This window comes from Eptesicus fuscus, chromosome 23 (assembly GCF_027574615.1).
Source record: "Eptesicus fuscus isolate TK198812 chromosome 23, DD_ASM_mEF_20220401, whole genome shotgun sequence".
Classification (NCBI taxonomy): Eukaryota; Metazoa; Chordata; class Mammalia; order Chiroptera; family Vespertilionidae; genus Eptesicus; species Eptesicus fuscus.
In genome coordinates this window covers 5,464,600-5,480,796 of record NC_072495.1, presented here as the reverse complement: position 1 = coordinate 5,480,796, position 16,197 = coordinate 5,464,600, and the positions used below count along the sequence as shown (strand labels likewise).

The following is a 16,197-nucleotide window of genomic DNA, read 5'->3' as shown; positions in this document are numbered from 1 at the left end:
CTCCAAAAATTCATATGGAATAAAAAAAAGACCCTGAATAGCTGCAGCAATCCTGAGAAAGAAGAACAAAGTTGGAGGGATCAAGCTACATTACAAAGCCACTGTTCACAAAACTGCCTGGTACTGGCACAAGAACAGACATATAGCCAGTGGTCGGCAAACTGCGGCTCGCGAGCCACATATGGCTCTTTGGCCCCTTGAGTGTGGCTCTTCCACAAAATACCACGTGCGGGTGCGCACGTACAGTGCGATTGAAATTTCGTGGCCCATGCGCAGAAGTCGGTTTTTGGCTCTCAAAAGAAATGTCAATCGTTGCACTGTTGATATTTGGCTCTGCTGACTAATGAGTTTGCTGACCACTGGACAATGGAACCGAACAGAGAACCCAGAAATCAACCGAAGCCATTATGCTCAATTAATACTTGACAAAGGAGGCAAGAGCATACAATGGAGTCAAGGTAGTCTCTTCAATAAATGGTGTTGAGAAAATTGGACAGATAGATGCAAAAAAAGTGAAACTAGACCACCAACTTACACCATACACGAAAATAAACTCAAAATGGATAAAGGACTTAAAACCTAAGACAGGAAACCATAAAAATCTTAGAAGAACCCATAGGCAGCAAAATATCAGACATATGCCGTAGCAAATATCTTTACCGATATATCTCCTAGGGCAATGGAAACTAAGGAAAAAATAAACAAATGGGACTACATCAAAATAAAAACCTCTGCACAGCAAAAGAAACCATCAACAAAACAACAAGAAAGTCCACTGCATGGGAGAATACATTTGTCAATGTTATCTCCGATAAGGGTTTAATCTCCAACATTTACAGGGAACTCATACAACTTAACAAAAAGAAGATAAATAATCCAATCAAAAAATGGGCAAAGGAACTAAATAGACACTTTTCAAAAGAGGTAATACAGAAGGCCAAGAGACATATGAAAACATGCTCAAAGTCACTAATCATCTGAGAGATGCAAATCAAAACGACAATGAGGTATCATCTCACACCTGTCAGAATGGCTATCATCAACAAATCAACAAACGACAAGTGCTGGTGAGGATGCGGAGAAAAAGGAACCCTCGTGCACTGCTGGTGGGAATGCAGACTGGTGCAGCCACTGTGGAGAACAGTATGGAGTTTCCTCAAAAAATTAAAAATGGAACTGCCATTTGACCCAGTAATCCCACTTCTACAAATATATCCTAAGAAACTAGAAACACCAATCAGAGGATATATGCACCCCTATGTTCATAGCAGCACAATTTACCATAGCTAAGATTTGGAATCAGCCTAAGTGCCCATCAGCAGATGAGTGGATTAAAAACTGTGGTACATCTACACAATGGAGTACTACGCTGCTGTAAAAAAGAAGGCATTCTTACCATTTGCAACAGCATGGATGGACCTGGAGAGCATTATGCTAAGTGAACTAAACCAGTCGGAGAAAGATAAATATCACATGATCTCATTCATTTGTGGAATATAATGAACAACAGAAACTGATGAACAAAAATAGAACCAGAGAAAAAAAATATTTTAGAATAGAAGTAATCCTGTTATTTGCAGATTTTTTATATTTTCTACAACTTTTGTGATATTATACTATGTTAGTACAGTTTTGATAATATTATTATACTTAAATTTTTTTTCTTGAAATATTAATGTTTATTACATGTAATATTATTATATTTAAAATCTTTTAAAAATGAAAATAAAATACCAATGCTGGGTCCTACACACACACACACACACACACACCACCACACCACACACACACACACACACACACACACACACACACACGTGTCTAATTTAATTCATCTGACTGGATTTCTGGCACTGGAATTTTAAAAATCCTCAGATACTTTTAATGTGGCCCCTCTCTCTTGTCCAGCCCTCCACTCCTCCCCATTTTATAGGTGCCAATACTGAGGTCCAAAGAGATACTAAACAACTTGCCCAAAGGCCTATACCTTCAAGTAATTGCAAAAACAGAAACAAACAAAACCACACACACACATAAATGGCATTCAGTAGGACACCTTCGTTTTCCCAGAATATGCATGTGAGTACCCATTCTTTTTCTTAGAAAGTCGAGTCGTGGAGAGCTCAGCGACGGAGAAGCAGTAGAGTGTGTGGCAGTGATTCTCAAATTTGATCACATCAGAATCCCCTGGAGGGCTTGTTACAACGCAGATGGCTGGGCCCCCCTCAGAGCGTCAGGTTCAATGGGTTTGGGGTGGGGAGAAGAATAATGAGCATTTCTAACAAGTCCCCAGGGGACAGGTGCTGTGCTGCTTGCTGGTCAAGGACCACACTAGTGCAGTGGCGAAGGCTTAGGCTAAGGAATCACGCTGCCTGGTAAGATCCAGTTCTGCCCTGACACCTCGTCAGAACATGGGCAAGTTACTTAACATTTGTGAAATGGGGCTGATATTAGTTTGGGCTTATCGTAACCATCAAGCGAATATAATAAACATAAAGTACTTAGAACTGTGCCTGGCCTATAGTAACTGCTTAATAAATATTAGCTATTACCACTCATTCGTTCATTCATTGAACAGTTATTAATTAAGTGCTTCCTTTGAGCCAGGCTCTGTTCCTGGCACCGGGAGTACAGTGGTGAATAAGCTCAAAGCCTAGCGTCCCTAGGAGCTTGCAATCCGCGGTGGAGGCACACAATAACCTTGCAAATACACAGTATGTCACAGAAGAATGCTGCGCTCCCAGCGCACTGAACAGCAGGCGCGCACAGAGCTTCGTGAGAACTTGATCCAGTCTCGTTCGCATCCTCCAGTTCAAGGAAGTGGCGGCATCATGTTTCTAATGCAAAGGCCCCTTAGCAAGATGGCTCTTACCGTGGTGCCTGAATGAGCCCCGGCTATGGCATTTGATCAAGGTTCTCCACAGCAATAGAACCAATAGAAAAATGAAATATATATACATCCATGTGTCATTTATATTTACGCAGATTTAAAAATATCTATATCCTATATTATACAATAAATATACATTATTACTATATAGCATTATATATTAATAACTTAGTTACATAAGAGATACTTTAAATATTTATATAGTTATGTATATATTATAGAAATTGGCTCACGTGACTATGGAGGCCTAGGAGTCCCACACTGTGCCATCTGTAAGCTGAAGACCCGGGGAAGCGGGAGGTGTAACAGTCTGATTCCTAAGGCCTGAGGATCAAGAGCATAGGTGTCCCAGGGCAGAAGAAGATGGATGTCCCAGCTCAAAAAAGAGGGCAAATTCACCCGCCTCTGCCTTTTTGTTCTAGGCAGCCCCTCAACAGATTAGATGGTGCCCAGTCACATGGGTTCAGGAGATCTTCTCAGTCTACTAGCTCCAACGCCAGTCTCTCCCAGAAACATCCTCGGAGACACATCTCATAAATAACACAAACATTAACCCTCACAGGCACAGTCACACCAGCCAATACCTGAGGTTTTGTTTGAGAGGGAACGTTCAAAACGACAGCGGGAAGACTGGAGAGAGTGTCAGAAGCAAAGAGACGGTGGCCATGCACTGGATGCTTTCTAGATGTTATTCCATTTAATCCTCAGAATCATTGTGGGGTAGACATTGTGGGAGGAGGGGAGGAAGCGATCTGCCCTAAGCTAAGTGGGGAAAGTGGCACGCTGATGACCTGGACAACTATGTTAGAGTTGGCCTGGCAGCAAGCAGAGCGGAGGGCCACTGTCACAGCACAGGCCACATCCGACCCCCTTCTTCTGAAGCCCCAGGCAGGGGCAAGGGGGAAGCCATAACTGAAGCCATGTGTTTGCCCACTGTCCCTCTACTCTGTTCCTGAAGCAAGCGACAGTGATGTAATAAGATGCAAGGGGCAGCTACAGCTACTGCTGAGCCAGAACACGATGACCCCAGGCCAGCCTCATACCCCATATTGTCTTCCTCAACAGGTAAAAAAAATAAAAAAAAACCTTTAATAAAGATGTAAAAGACACTTATTGCTGGGAAATACAGACCAGTAAATCAGAAGAAAATAAAAGTGGTCTATAATCCCCTCACCTGGGGGGGGGGGGGGGGGGGAGCACTAAAATTTTGATGGCAATTCCCCTCTTACCTTCAAACCACAGGGAGCCTGTCCTCTGTGCCCATTAACTGCCCTTTCCAGTTGCACATGTTAACTAACTGGAAGTCCTCTGTTTGTTTGTTTTGTTTTCACTCTGGACTTGTTTCTGGAGGGTGGTTCTCTCCATTTTGATGGGTGAGGGGCATGGGTTTGGGACACATGGAAAGTGTGTGTGTTTGGAGTTGCTTTTCTATTCGTAGCACTCACCTCACAGCTTTGGGGCCAATTGTTTTTCGAGGCTCTTTTCAGATGGCATCTACATTCAAGAGCTGGCGTATCATTTGGGGATGTTTTTTCCTCCGGGTTTTGTAGCGCTGGCGGCTTTCTGTTCCTTTGAACGGCAAGCGTTTGGACTTTGGCGATGCCTGGACTTGGCTTTGGCCGGGAGACTTTAATGTGCAATGATGACCGGCAGTTGCAGGGTGGCCTTGCCTCTCCCTGCTGCCCCTCTCACTGGGCTCAGGGAGGTTCCCGGCCAGGCGGAGAGGGCAGTGCCAGGGAGGTTGAGGGCCCGCGCTTCGCCGTAACTAGGCAACAGGCGCCTTAGCAACAGAGAGGGGGCGGGACCTAGAGAGGAAGTCGGAAGCAGCGACGAAATCTCGCGAGAGCTGCTTTTGCGCGCGAACTCCAAGTGCGAGGGTCCCAGGATTAGATCTGGGCTGGGCTCAGTGCTGACCCCCGGGGACGCCACGACTCCAGCGGGTTGGACACCTTCATCGCCCGCCATGGAAACCTCAGCGCAGCAGCAGCAGCCGCCGCAGCCCTCGGCGTCCAAGATCAGGAACCTGCCCTGGTAGGAGAGGCCTGGCTGCCGCGGGAAAGGGGGTCGGCCTCTCGGAGAGGCGGTGGTAGGGGTAGGCCAGGGGCCGGGTCCCCGCGGGACTTCATCCCTGCGCCCCGGACCTGCGGCCGGGGCGGAGCCTCAGAGGTTCGTCTCGACCTCCCCCAACTACCCAGTCGCCCTCCGTTCTTAGGGCTTTGGCCAGGGCTTTCGCACCTGGATGACAGCACGGGGATTTGATCCCCGTCTTGACATTGCGTCGGCCACAAATGTTCGATGCGATGACTGGTCAAATTCTAAACTAAAATAATAATCACAGCCTCTAGTTAACTTTTATTTAAGTGGCCTTCTGTTAGATCAGCAGGAACCCGATTAGATGTTTGATCTTGACAAAGATCCTAGGAGGTAGGTATTCCTTATTCCAATTTTACAGTTGGAGTAATACAGCCAAAAGGTTAAATGATTTGCATTAGATCCAGAACTAGAAAATGGGTTTGGATTTGAACGCAAGTGGCCTGAATTCAGACTTGTACTCACAACTATGTCCTAATGATGTTTTAAAGACCACAGGGATTTGGCTCAATTGCAGCAAATTCAGGTTGTTCTTGTCTAATAATAACTTCAATTTGTTTTTATCATTGTAAAAACATGTCACTTACCATTTATAGTTGAAAGCATTCTAAAGTGCACAATTCAGTGCCATTAAGAACATTTAGAATGTTGTGCAACCATCCCCCTATCTAGTTCCAAAAATTCCCATCACCCCAGATGGAAACCACATACCCATTGGCAGTCACTCCTCATTTCTCCCTCTCTTAGCCCTCAACAAACACTTATCTGCTTTCTCTCTCGATGAATTTGCCTTTTCTGGATATTTCATATAAATCCAGTCAATATGTGGGCCTTGGTGACTGTCTTCTTTTCATTTACCGTGTTTTCAAGGTTCATCCATGTTGTAGTGTGTAACACCATTTCTTTTTATGGCTGAACAATAGTCCATTGTTTGGATATACCGTCATTATCTGTTTCTGTATATTGGGTGTGAGTTCAATTTTGAGTTCAGCTTGAAATCATAGGTGCCCATCCAAGCTGAGGTTATAGGCAGACAGCTGGAAAGGTGAAATTAGAGTTTATCAACCTCAGCATTATTGACATTTTGGGCCAGATTCTTGATTGGGGGGGGGGAGGGGTATGGGGGTTGTCCTGTGCATTATAGGATCTTCAGCAACATTCCTGGGGCCCACCCACTAGATGCCAGTAGCACCCTCCACCCAGCTGTGACAACGGAAAGTGTCTTCAGGTATGGCCAGATGTTCCCTGGTTGAGAACCACTGGTCTCTATTCAAACATGAAGGTTCTTCCTCTTTTAGTGAGGATACGAAAGGATTCGTGTGCACATAACAGCCTGTTCTTGCATTTATGTGTGGAGTAATCCATGCCAAATTGTATTTCAGGGTTGAAAAATACCGGCCACAGACACTGAGCGATCTCATTTCTCATCAGGACATTTTGAGTACCAGTAAGCATCCGCGTTATCCTAGTTGAAGGACCTTTCAACTTCCTTGGTGGTGTTGTCTCTGCTGAGCAATCACTTGGAAGAGGCTCGCTGAGCTTTATGGGAGGTTGCTGTAAGCGCGGAGTCCTTCGGGTCTTTTATTCCTGCCTCTGCCTCTGATTTAAACATGGGGTTGCAGTGCCTTCCGCCCACCTCGAGGGCCTGCAGTGAGTGAGGCTCTGAGAAACTGATGGAGTCTCTTTCTCCCTAACGCTCAGTTCAGAAGTTTATCAGTGAAGACCGGCTGCCACACCTGCTTCTCTATGGTCCTCCGGGGACAGGAAAGACGTCCACCATCCTGGCCTGTGCCAAACAGCTGTACAAAGACAGAGAATTCGGCTCCATGGTCTTGGAGGTAAACGGGTTATTCTTACTTGACAAAAGACTCCAGTCTCTCTCAGTTCTGCTGCTTCTGTTTTAGTTTACAAGGAAGTTGTCCTGCTGGTTGGGAAAGAAGCAGATATATCAACTCACTTTTTTCTATAATTGACATGTTGGTCTGGATTGGCATTAGCTAGAAGGCAGTTGTAGGGCTTGGTACCTTCCTTGCCGTTGCCAGCTTGTACCCAAACACTCCGTGGTCACTCAGTTGCTGGCTGCCTCCATGTGCCCCTCCATGTGCTTCTCCACGTTTCTGCAGTGGGTTCTTGTCCGGAAAGCTGAGCTGTACTGACTGCAAGCTCCCTTACCCTCTGGCTCCTGGTTAGGTCTGGCCAATAGGGACCCTGGCAGGAGTGGGGGAGGGGAGGAGAACGATGCTTGGTCCTGCCTGGGAGCCACCATGGGCTGACAACATCCCCCTCTACGGGGCACATCACACTGCCTTCTCAGGTGGCATCACCACGGCCCCACCAACCCCTTAAGAGCTGGGGGTGGAATGGGCCCCAGCAGTCCCTGACCTGCTGCATAGCCCTGTGGTTTCCCCACACCCCACCAATACCTTTTAAAATGTCTTCATGTAATTCTCTTCAAAGCACTGAATTTGAGTATGCCACCTCTTCGCTGCTGGGACTCGACTAATACACTTAGATTACAACATTCTAAATATTGTTGATTGCAAGAAAAACACTTAGTTTTTTTGTTCGAGATCTTAGAACCTCGCTGCCACACCTGTTCTCACCTCAATGTGTTAGACACTTGGTAACTTCTGGGTTGCTCTAGGTTGTGGTAGCTAACATTAGCATCATTCTGCTCGGGTCAGAGGTCACTGAGACCAGGCCACTTAGCTATTCCTCCAGAGTTTGCCAGTGATTGTCCTCAGAAGGGGAGAGAAAAGTCAGTCTTTTGCCTTTCAGACTGAATGATCCATCTAGTGAGCTAGGAGTTTTAATACAAATGTGATCTCGTTTTTTGAATAGTGATTATCTCTTAGCTGTCATTAGACTTGGAGACCTAGCTTGCTGAGCTAGATTGATGAAAAGGTACATTAATTCATAAATCATCCACCAACATGTTTTTTATTTATTCTGGCTTCTCTCTTCCACACTTAGCTGAATGCTTCAGACGACCGAGGAATAGACATCGTTCGGGGACCAATCCTGAGCTTTGCTAGCACAAGGACAATATTTAAGTAAGAAATATTTGCATAATTTCTCTCCCCCAAGATTTTGATCAGTGAGATTATACAGCTGAATTTTTTTTAGCCTCCCTTTGCCAGTTTATAAAGGCCGGGAGAAATGACTTTGTCAAAAGCAGCCTAAAAAAGACATAAAGTACAGGGATGGTGGTAAAAAAAAAAAAGTTAAAATGCAAATATTGAAATAAAATGTTATCTAAGTCTGTATTAGCAAGTTCTTGGGGGAAGCATTAACTTCATTTTATTAGTTAACTGAGGAATGATTCCATTCTGAGCCTGAATGAGCTAGTTCGAATTTAGACAAAAATGAACTGAGATCAGGATGAATAACTAGGATGGTGGCTAAAATAAAAAAGATAAAAAGACAGGCATGAGTGAAGGAGGTAGGGGAAAAAAGCTCTAGAGTAATAGGATACTGTGCGGAAGAAAGATGAAGGTGCCGGAGACCATAACAAAAACACAGACGTTAGACCTCAGTTCCCTTAAGAGTTGAAGGAGTGATGGGGGTTTCCTCTGGGACCACAGATGTCGGCTCTGGTCAGAGTTCTGGGAGAAATGGCCTGAAACAGGGCCTGGTGGCACACTGTGAAGATGCAGGTTTGGGTCTGAAGCGGAAGGGAGATTGAAATCTCTACGTGGTGCCATTTGTCTCCCTAGGAAAGGCTTTAAGCTGGTGATCCTGGATGAGGCGGATGCCATGACTCAGGACGCCCAGAACGCCTTGAGGAGAGGTAAGGAGGGCTGCTAGGTCCGGCGTGTTGGCTGATGAGCACATCCGGAGAATTGGGAACCTTGGGCATGAGATACGACGTGGCTCATTGCCATTTTCATTCCTTTCTGGCCCAGAGAAATCTCTGTATACCTTTCTCCATGTATCCCACCTGACGATCTAGGCAAAATATCTCCATTTTGGGGTTTCCCCTTTCCACAGCTTAAAGACACAGGCCCTGTTGGGATTCGTGGTGTCTCATTCTCCTTTTCAGCTGGCTTTGATGTAAGGATTGGGGATTTTGTATCATTTGATGGAAGGTTATGGAAAGTCTTTCATCCCTAAACTGCTGGATGGACATTCTGTTGTTGGTAACCTTAGATACAAAATAGCCAGGAAAATTCCAGAAATTTAGTCACTCAGAAAGCTGACATTACTTTGCTCCTTGCCAATAAATGATTTGGCAGGGAAGGGAGACTATCCTGTGGTTTGTCTGTCTGAAGGGGCCTAGGGCAGCTCATTTCTTTGAAAGGACATTGGTCATCTCACTGAGATCCAGAGGTACTCGGCTCAAAGGAAAGGCTGACCTTTAGGCGTTCTGGGGGGAAGGAGAGGCTGGGGAGGAGGAGGAAGGCAGAAGATCTGGTCCCGGAGCTTTGGCAGTCTTTCTCTGGCATCTAGTTCTGCAGAGTGACTGTCTGTCTGGGCAGATCCCTGTGCAGCAACATTGGTACCTCCCCAGAGAAGCTGGTGCCATAAGCATCTCTGAATTCGGGTTCTTCTCTCGTCATCGCTCTAAGGCTTTGAGACAAGGTCCACCGGAAAGTCTGCAAAAAGCCGCCCCCTCCCCACCTGGTAGAAGGTGGAGCATCAACCTGCCAAACAGAGTTGTATCCCAAGGGCAGGAACACTGGCTTTCATATCTTAACTAGCTTTCCCGTTGCAGGAAAAATCCTGCAATAGGATTTCCTGCTGCACTCTACCCCGCCTCCGTTCCTCCCTTGTGGCCCACCTCACCTTCTCCTCCAGCCTGCCCGTGTTTCCCTTCTCCCCCGGCCCCGCCTCCGCCCCACCCTTGTCGCCCACCCCGCCTTCTCCTCCAGCCCACCCGCGTTTCCCTTCACCCCCCGGCCCCGCCTCCGCCCCGCCCTTCTCCTTCCCCCCCCCTCCCCGGCTTGCTTGCTTCTTCGAAGCTTTACTCCCTTCTGCAGCTCTTGGCTTCTTTGGATGCTGTCTTGATATGCAAATCAGCTGCCATCTTTGTTGGGGTAATTTGCATACTCATCCTGATTGGTTGGTGGGCGTGGCTTGGTTGGTGGGCGTGGCTTAGGTGTAGCGAAGGTGCGGTCAATTTGCATATTTGTCTATTATTAGATTAGATGGGATGGGATGGCAAGAGCACAGGAATCATGGTGCATCTTAAACAGAGAAGCGTTTTGTAAAGCCTGTGGGGTGACATGTCGGTCAGGTTTGGGAAAGAGAGTGGGTGATTCCCAGTCCTGACCACCCGTGACACCCTCTTGTTCCTGTAGCATCCTCGTTTGTTTGCATTCTTGTTACATTCCTGTTCCCTGCACCCTTCATGTGACATTCAGTATTGCTGGGTCCTTTGAAGAATCAGAATGGACATGAGGGGTTTTCTTTTCCCTTGCCAGTGATCGAGAAATTTACTGAAAATACCAGATTTTGCCTCATCTGTAACTATCTGTCAAAGATCATCCCCGCTTTGCAGTCCCGGTGTACAAGGTTCCGATTCGGTCCCCTGACCCCTGAGCTCATGGTCCCACGCCTGGAACATGTCATAGAAGAAGAGAAGTAAGTATATGGCAAAGCAGGAAAGGTGGGGGTCTCGGGAACGAGTGTGGGGTAAGGTGGTATTTGTAAACGACTTCGCCGAGTGCCCAGCTTCAGGGTCTGTTAGCGGTGTGTCCGGGACATTGTTCATGAAAGTCATCTGGTTCTTCTCCCGACTCCATCCTCCTCCCTGGAAGCTGTCCCAGTTTCCTCCTCTTCTTTTGTCATTGGAAACTGCACGCTGCCAAGTCCCTTCTGCTGAGATGCCTCTCGCCTTGTTTGACTGGAAGGGAAGGTCCTGGGATAATACATTCTGTGTAATCAGATGCCGAGCGAGAAACCGAGCTGAGCTGCTGCTTATTTGAAAGGTGCTTTGACTCTGTGATCACACCTCTCCAGGGCTCTTTCCTCCCCAGGAAGCAGGATTCACAGCCAGCTGCTCAACATAGCGATGCTTGGTCCTACGTTAGGGTCATTCTAGACTTGGAGTGGGCTGTGACCACTAACGTGAAGCCGTGGCCCCGAAATACCAGAGTGAATTCTAGATCCTGTAGATCAGGAGAGTAGTTAACTCCGTCCTCCCCTTTTCTTCTTTCGTTGTTTCCAAATCTTAATCATTTCAGGCCATCTTGTTCCCTTGGGGAATGCCTGGGCTCTCAGGGGCCTCTCAGCTCTGCCGTTTCCTTTCAGAGTTGATGTAAGTGAAGATGGAATGAAAGCACTCATAACTCTCTCCAGTGGAGATATGCGGCGGGCTCTGAACATTTTGCAGGTACAGTGCTACTCGTAGCAAATCTCAAGTTGTGGCTGCGGAATAGTTTTTCAAGAAATACATAATAGTACAGCCAATCTGTAAATTCAGAAATCTAGAACTGGGAAGACCTTGACCTCCTAATGTGTCGAGATCTCCCCACCCTTTGTGTTTTGATTAATTGAAAGAGTAATTTGTTGCAAACAAAGGAAAGATAGGGGAGGATCCTGCAGCGTAACAGCCAGCAAGCTGCAGCCCCCTCCCTGGGGCCGCCTTTACCTGTGAGAGCGAGTGCAGGATTCCAGCTCCTGTGCTGGGTGATATTGCTGCCCACCTGCATGCTGCCTCAGCAGTTTCCTCCCGACCTGCCTGCAACTTGGTGGCAGCTGTGGCAGCCACCGCGCTTCTCTCCCCATCCTCTCCCTGTCTGCGCAGAGCACCAGCATGGCCTTTGGCAGGGTGACCGAGGAGACTGTCTACACCTGCACAGGGCACCCGCTCAAGTCAGACATCGCCAACATCCTGGACTGGATGTTGAATCAAGACTTCACCACGGCCTACAGAAGTATCCTTTCTCATGTCCTGCCAACAGCACTCTCAGTTCCCAAGGCCTGAACTTGACCCCAGGAGCTACAGCCAGCACCTCCCCCCTCTGGCAAGACAGTTGGCCATGTGAGAGACTGCTCAGCTTGTAAGATGTAGGAGTGAGACGGCTTGGGTGGAGTGGATACGTGTCTGATGCCCCGAGTTCTTCCTGAAGGACTCTGACCTGGGTACCTGGGAGCCACCTGACCCCCAGATGGAGAGATGCAGCTGGACCGTGGTGGGAACTGCAGTCATTTTCAAGGAGTCGGTTAATCTTATCTTGCTGTGAAAGTAAAAGCTGGGTGCAGTGACATGAAGTCACCTAGGGAGAGTATTTGGTTCTGTTCTCTACTAGACAGCTGCCACCACTGCATCTTTTAGAAAGCCCTTATTGAAGAGGGAAATGAGAAGAGAATTGGGGTTCATGGGCAGTTTCACATCGAAACAACTGTACTGAGATTAGCTCTACTTTCTAAAGTCGCTCACGAGGGTTTGGATTCAAAATTATCCGCAGCACATTTGTTCTGGAACTTTCCCCTTTGCCTTAACTGCTCCTCTCTAGATATCATGGAGCTGAAGACTCTGAAGGGGTTGGCATTACATGACATCCTGACGGAGATACACTTGTTTGTGCATAGAGGTAGCTTACATCATTCTCCAGTTTAGAAGCCGTCAGAAGGGGGCGTGCTTTATGGTTAAGGGTGATTAGAGAGGGAACACGAGGCTTCATTTTCTAAGCAAAGAAATAGGAATGAACCATTATAAACCGAACCCCTCATTTTTAGTTTTGTCTTGTTACTTAAACTTCATTCCGAAAACACTCTGAACCCCTAGAGCTGCTGGGGAGAGTGGACACTCCTGAGGGCTTAAATTTAATTTCCTCCCAGGGTTTGTGTTGTACAGCAGTAAGTAGTATGTTTTAATTCACATTTCGAAAATAACATTTTCCCCAAAAGGAGAGGGAGAAGGAAGATCTATTTTCATGAAAACCAAAACAGTCTCATCTAAACCATCTTAAGTTCCACACTAGGTTGTACCTTCTATACAGACTTGGTTCTCCACACGGGAATCACCCCAGGCCAAGCAGTTGGCCTCTGGGGGGAGAACCAGGTGATCGGTTGTGCAGCCTTTTGGATGCGCTCTTTCCTCTGCAACAGCCAACTGCACAGACGGTCAGGTCCATGACTGCTGCTTCTACCGGCGCCTTTACGGCCTCTTTCTGGCTGGCTGGCATGTTAACTTCTGCCCAAGAACATGGTTGGCTCAAGCCCAGCTTTGCACTTTGTGAAAACTGAGCATAAATTGACTTTTAAAAAAATCAATAGTTTGTTTGTTTTTAAAATTGGGAGAGGAAGCGAGACCAGCTTTTACGTTAACTTATAGAGCCACCCAGTTGCTAAGAGTGGTGTTGGAGACTCCTCCATGTCCTTCTGATCACTCTGGAATCGGGTGGGGCGGGGGGGGGTGGGGGAGGGGCTAAGGGTGAAGACACAATGGAGGGGATGAAAACCTGTCTACATGTTACTTCCTTAGAGGTGTATCTAGTGATCTGAGGCCGAAAGGAAAGTGTTATCCATCTGATCTTTAAACAGCACTTGTCTTCTACGGAATGACAGGCTCATTCATTTCATTGTGTTTTTCCCCCAGTTGACTTTCCATCTTCAGTTCGAATACACTTATTGACCAAAATGGCAGACATTGAGTGAGTATCTACTTCCCAATTTTAATTCTTTTCCTTCTTTTTCCCCTGTTGTGGTTTGTTTCTATTTGCTTGGTTCCAAATTTTTTGTCTAAATCATTCCTGTACAAGTATGATCGTTTTTGGTGGGATTATTTAATGAAAGATGGGGAAGGGTGTGAGATGCTCATTCTAAGAGCATGAGGAAACACAAGGACAGGTATGACTCAGTTACATACTTGAGATAAAGCCCTCAGAGGTTGGTCTGCATTGGCTGTGTTAATGCTTTTGACATTTGGGAGCCTGCTCCAGTGCAGACCTCCAGCTGTGAAGGCCTGCGTACCCAGCATACTGGTGGGGAGTAAGCAAACTCGCTTTTCCACTTTGCCTTATTCAGTGAGCTGTTAGCCCCCAGCAAAGCTGGCCGCTGTCATTTAAATGGACAAAAGCATTGGTTTCAACATCAGACTGTTAGCGTAGGCCAACTCTAATCTGCCCTCATTGGCTTATGGCTGCACAAATTAAGTGACTTACCACTGCTTGTGAATATGATCTTGCTTTCAATGGCTTAACCACTTAAAAGGTGACAAGAGGCCACTTTGGCTCAGTGGATAGAGTATTGGCCTGCAGACTAAAGGGTCCCAGGTTCAATTCCGGCCAAGGGCACATGACTGGGTTGTGGGCTCGATCACCCCCAGTAGGGGACATGCAGGAGGCAGCCAATCAATGATTCTCTCATCATTGATGTTTCCATCTATCTCTTTCCTTCCCTCTCTGAAATCAATAAAAAAAAAGTGTGTGTATGTGTATGTATATATGTGTGTGTGTGTGTGTATGTATGTATATGTATATATACGTTTATATATGTACACACACACACACATATATATATATACATACACACACACACACACATATATTTAAAAAAATAAAAATAAAAGGTGGCAAGATGAAATGGCAGTGTTCTGCTTACTGACTACACCCCAGAACCACAGACCACAGGTGTATCAGCCACACTTCCCAGTGAATTAAGAGGAAGGAAATCTTCATTATAACTCCTCAGTGCATTTTGTAGGTGAAGAAATAACCCTTAACCACATGAACTCTGCACATCTTTATAGAGCTAGAACAAAGTGAAGTTCAGAATACTGCTAACTATTTTTTAGACTTAATTTTTCCTTTAAATTGGTGAGGAAAAATGATGTGTTGAGGACACAGAGGAATGTTAGAGGACACATACAAGGCTGTCGTCCAGGATAAATTCTCATTACCTCCTAGCCGCCTTCGGATGCTCCGTCTTTGATCTTTTTTCTTGTAAAGGGTTGCTGTCTGTGGTATTGTCTGCTCTTACCTTCTGGTTTCCTTTAGGTACAGACTGTCTGTGGGCACCAACGAGAAGATTCAGCTGAGCTCCCTCATTGCAGCTTTTCAAGTCACCAGAGACCTGATTGTGTCGGAGGCCTAGGCGCCGAGGACATTTGCTGGTCTCAGGCCCAGCAGCAACTACAGAGCAGAGGCCTTGGTTACGGGACGGACTGCTGCCCGCATCAGGGGATGAAGCCACAGAAAAATTCTTGTTCCAGGCATGGGTGAGCAGACATACAAGAAGTACCTTGTTTGTGGCTGTTTGGAGCAGAGTGTACAGAACAATTTTGGTGAACAGCTGTCTCGCTGCACTGCCCACTTGTGTTTTATAGGTAGAAAAAGGCGGACACCTTTATTTCAACTGTAAGGCTTTACCCTCTAGTTGCTTGGATGACAGGAAGCTAGCCTACTCCAGGTCATTTTGGACTATAAGGCTTTCAAATCTAACATGGCCCATGTGTCTTCCAACTCAAGATAAAAACAACATCTCCAAAATCACGTATAGTCTGTGACACTGTGTCTACTTGGAGAGCAGATGTTAACAGATTTCTGGCCCAAACTGTTATACTCATAAAATGGACTCAATTCTCTTCCTTTCAAAACTGGTCTTTTTATTTCTCCTCTTGAAGCAGAGGACTTACTAGCAGGTTCCTAATTGTGGGTGGACAGTAGAGAAGACTCATTTTTATGCCATTAGGGGCTGGAAGTTGTGTAATACTCACATACTTACTGCAGGGGGCGGGGGAGGGGAAGGGGCACAAGATTGAGCCTGACTCTACACCTGCCTCTGGGAAGGAGAGGCCTGGTGCGCGTGTGGCAGTTCCTTAGCAGTCAGTGCTGCATTGGCATCCCTCGTCAGAATTAAAGTAAAGCAGCTCTCTTGTTGGTTGTGTTACAAGTGACTTCTTTCCTTGGTTATAAAGACACTGACTTAGTCAGCTTGCATCTGTATGAACACTTCCACCTCTGATACCACAGCATCAGCTTCGGAGGCTGTTTTAAAAGGGAGGAGTCGGTTTTTCCATCACTCACGTGGGACTCGCTCCCCAAGGACCCAGCACCGTTGGAAGCTAATGGCTACGTGGGGCCTCCAGGAAGCCACCCTGAGCCTCCCAGACTACACTATTCGCGATTTTGCAAGATAACCTCAAAATTAAAAACGTGCCCAGTCCATTCCCAGCTGTCCTGTTGTACTCACTGTTTTAAAGGTGACTTTTTTCCCTAATGGAAAAAATGGAACAGAGAGCCAAAGCTTTTAACTCTCCTTCCACGAGT

General features: G+C 46.4%; 1 protein-coding gene across 1 annotated transcript; it reads left to right on the top strand.

Annotated features, from left to right (window-relative positions):
• Positions 1-4,754: 4,754 nt before the first annotated feature.
• RFC5 (replication factor C subunit 5) lies at positions 4,755-15,713 on the top strand. Its single transcript, XM_008142757.3, has 11 exons — positions 4,755-4,921; positions 6,364-6,428; positions 6,683-6,819; positions 7,955-8,034; positions 8,698-8,771; positions 10,405-10,564; positions 11,234-11,315; positions 11,730-11,859; positions 12,442-12,519; positions 13,527-13,581; positions 14,926-15,713. Exons 1-11 carry the CDS (start codon positions 4,854-4,856, stop codon positions 15,020-15,022), a joined length of 1,026 nt encoding a protein of 341 aa, XP_008140979.2. The 5' UTR covers positions 4,755-4,853; the 3' UTR covers positions 15,023-15,713.
• Positions 15,714-16,197: the final 484 nt, after the last annotated feature.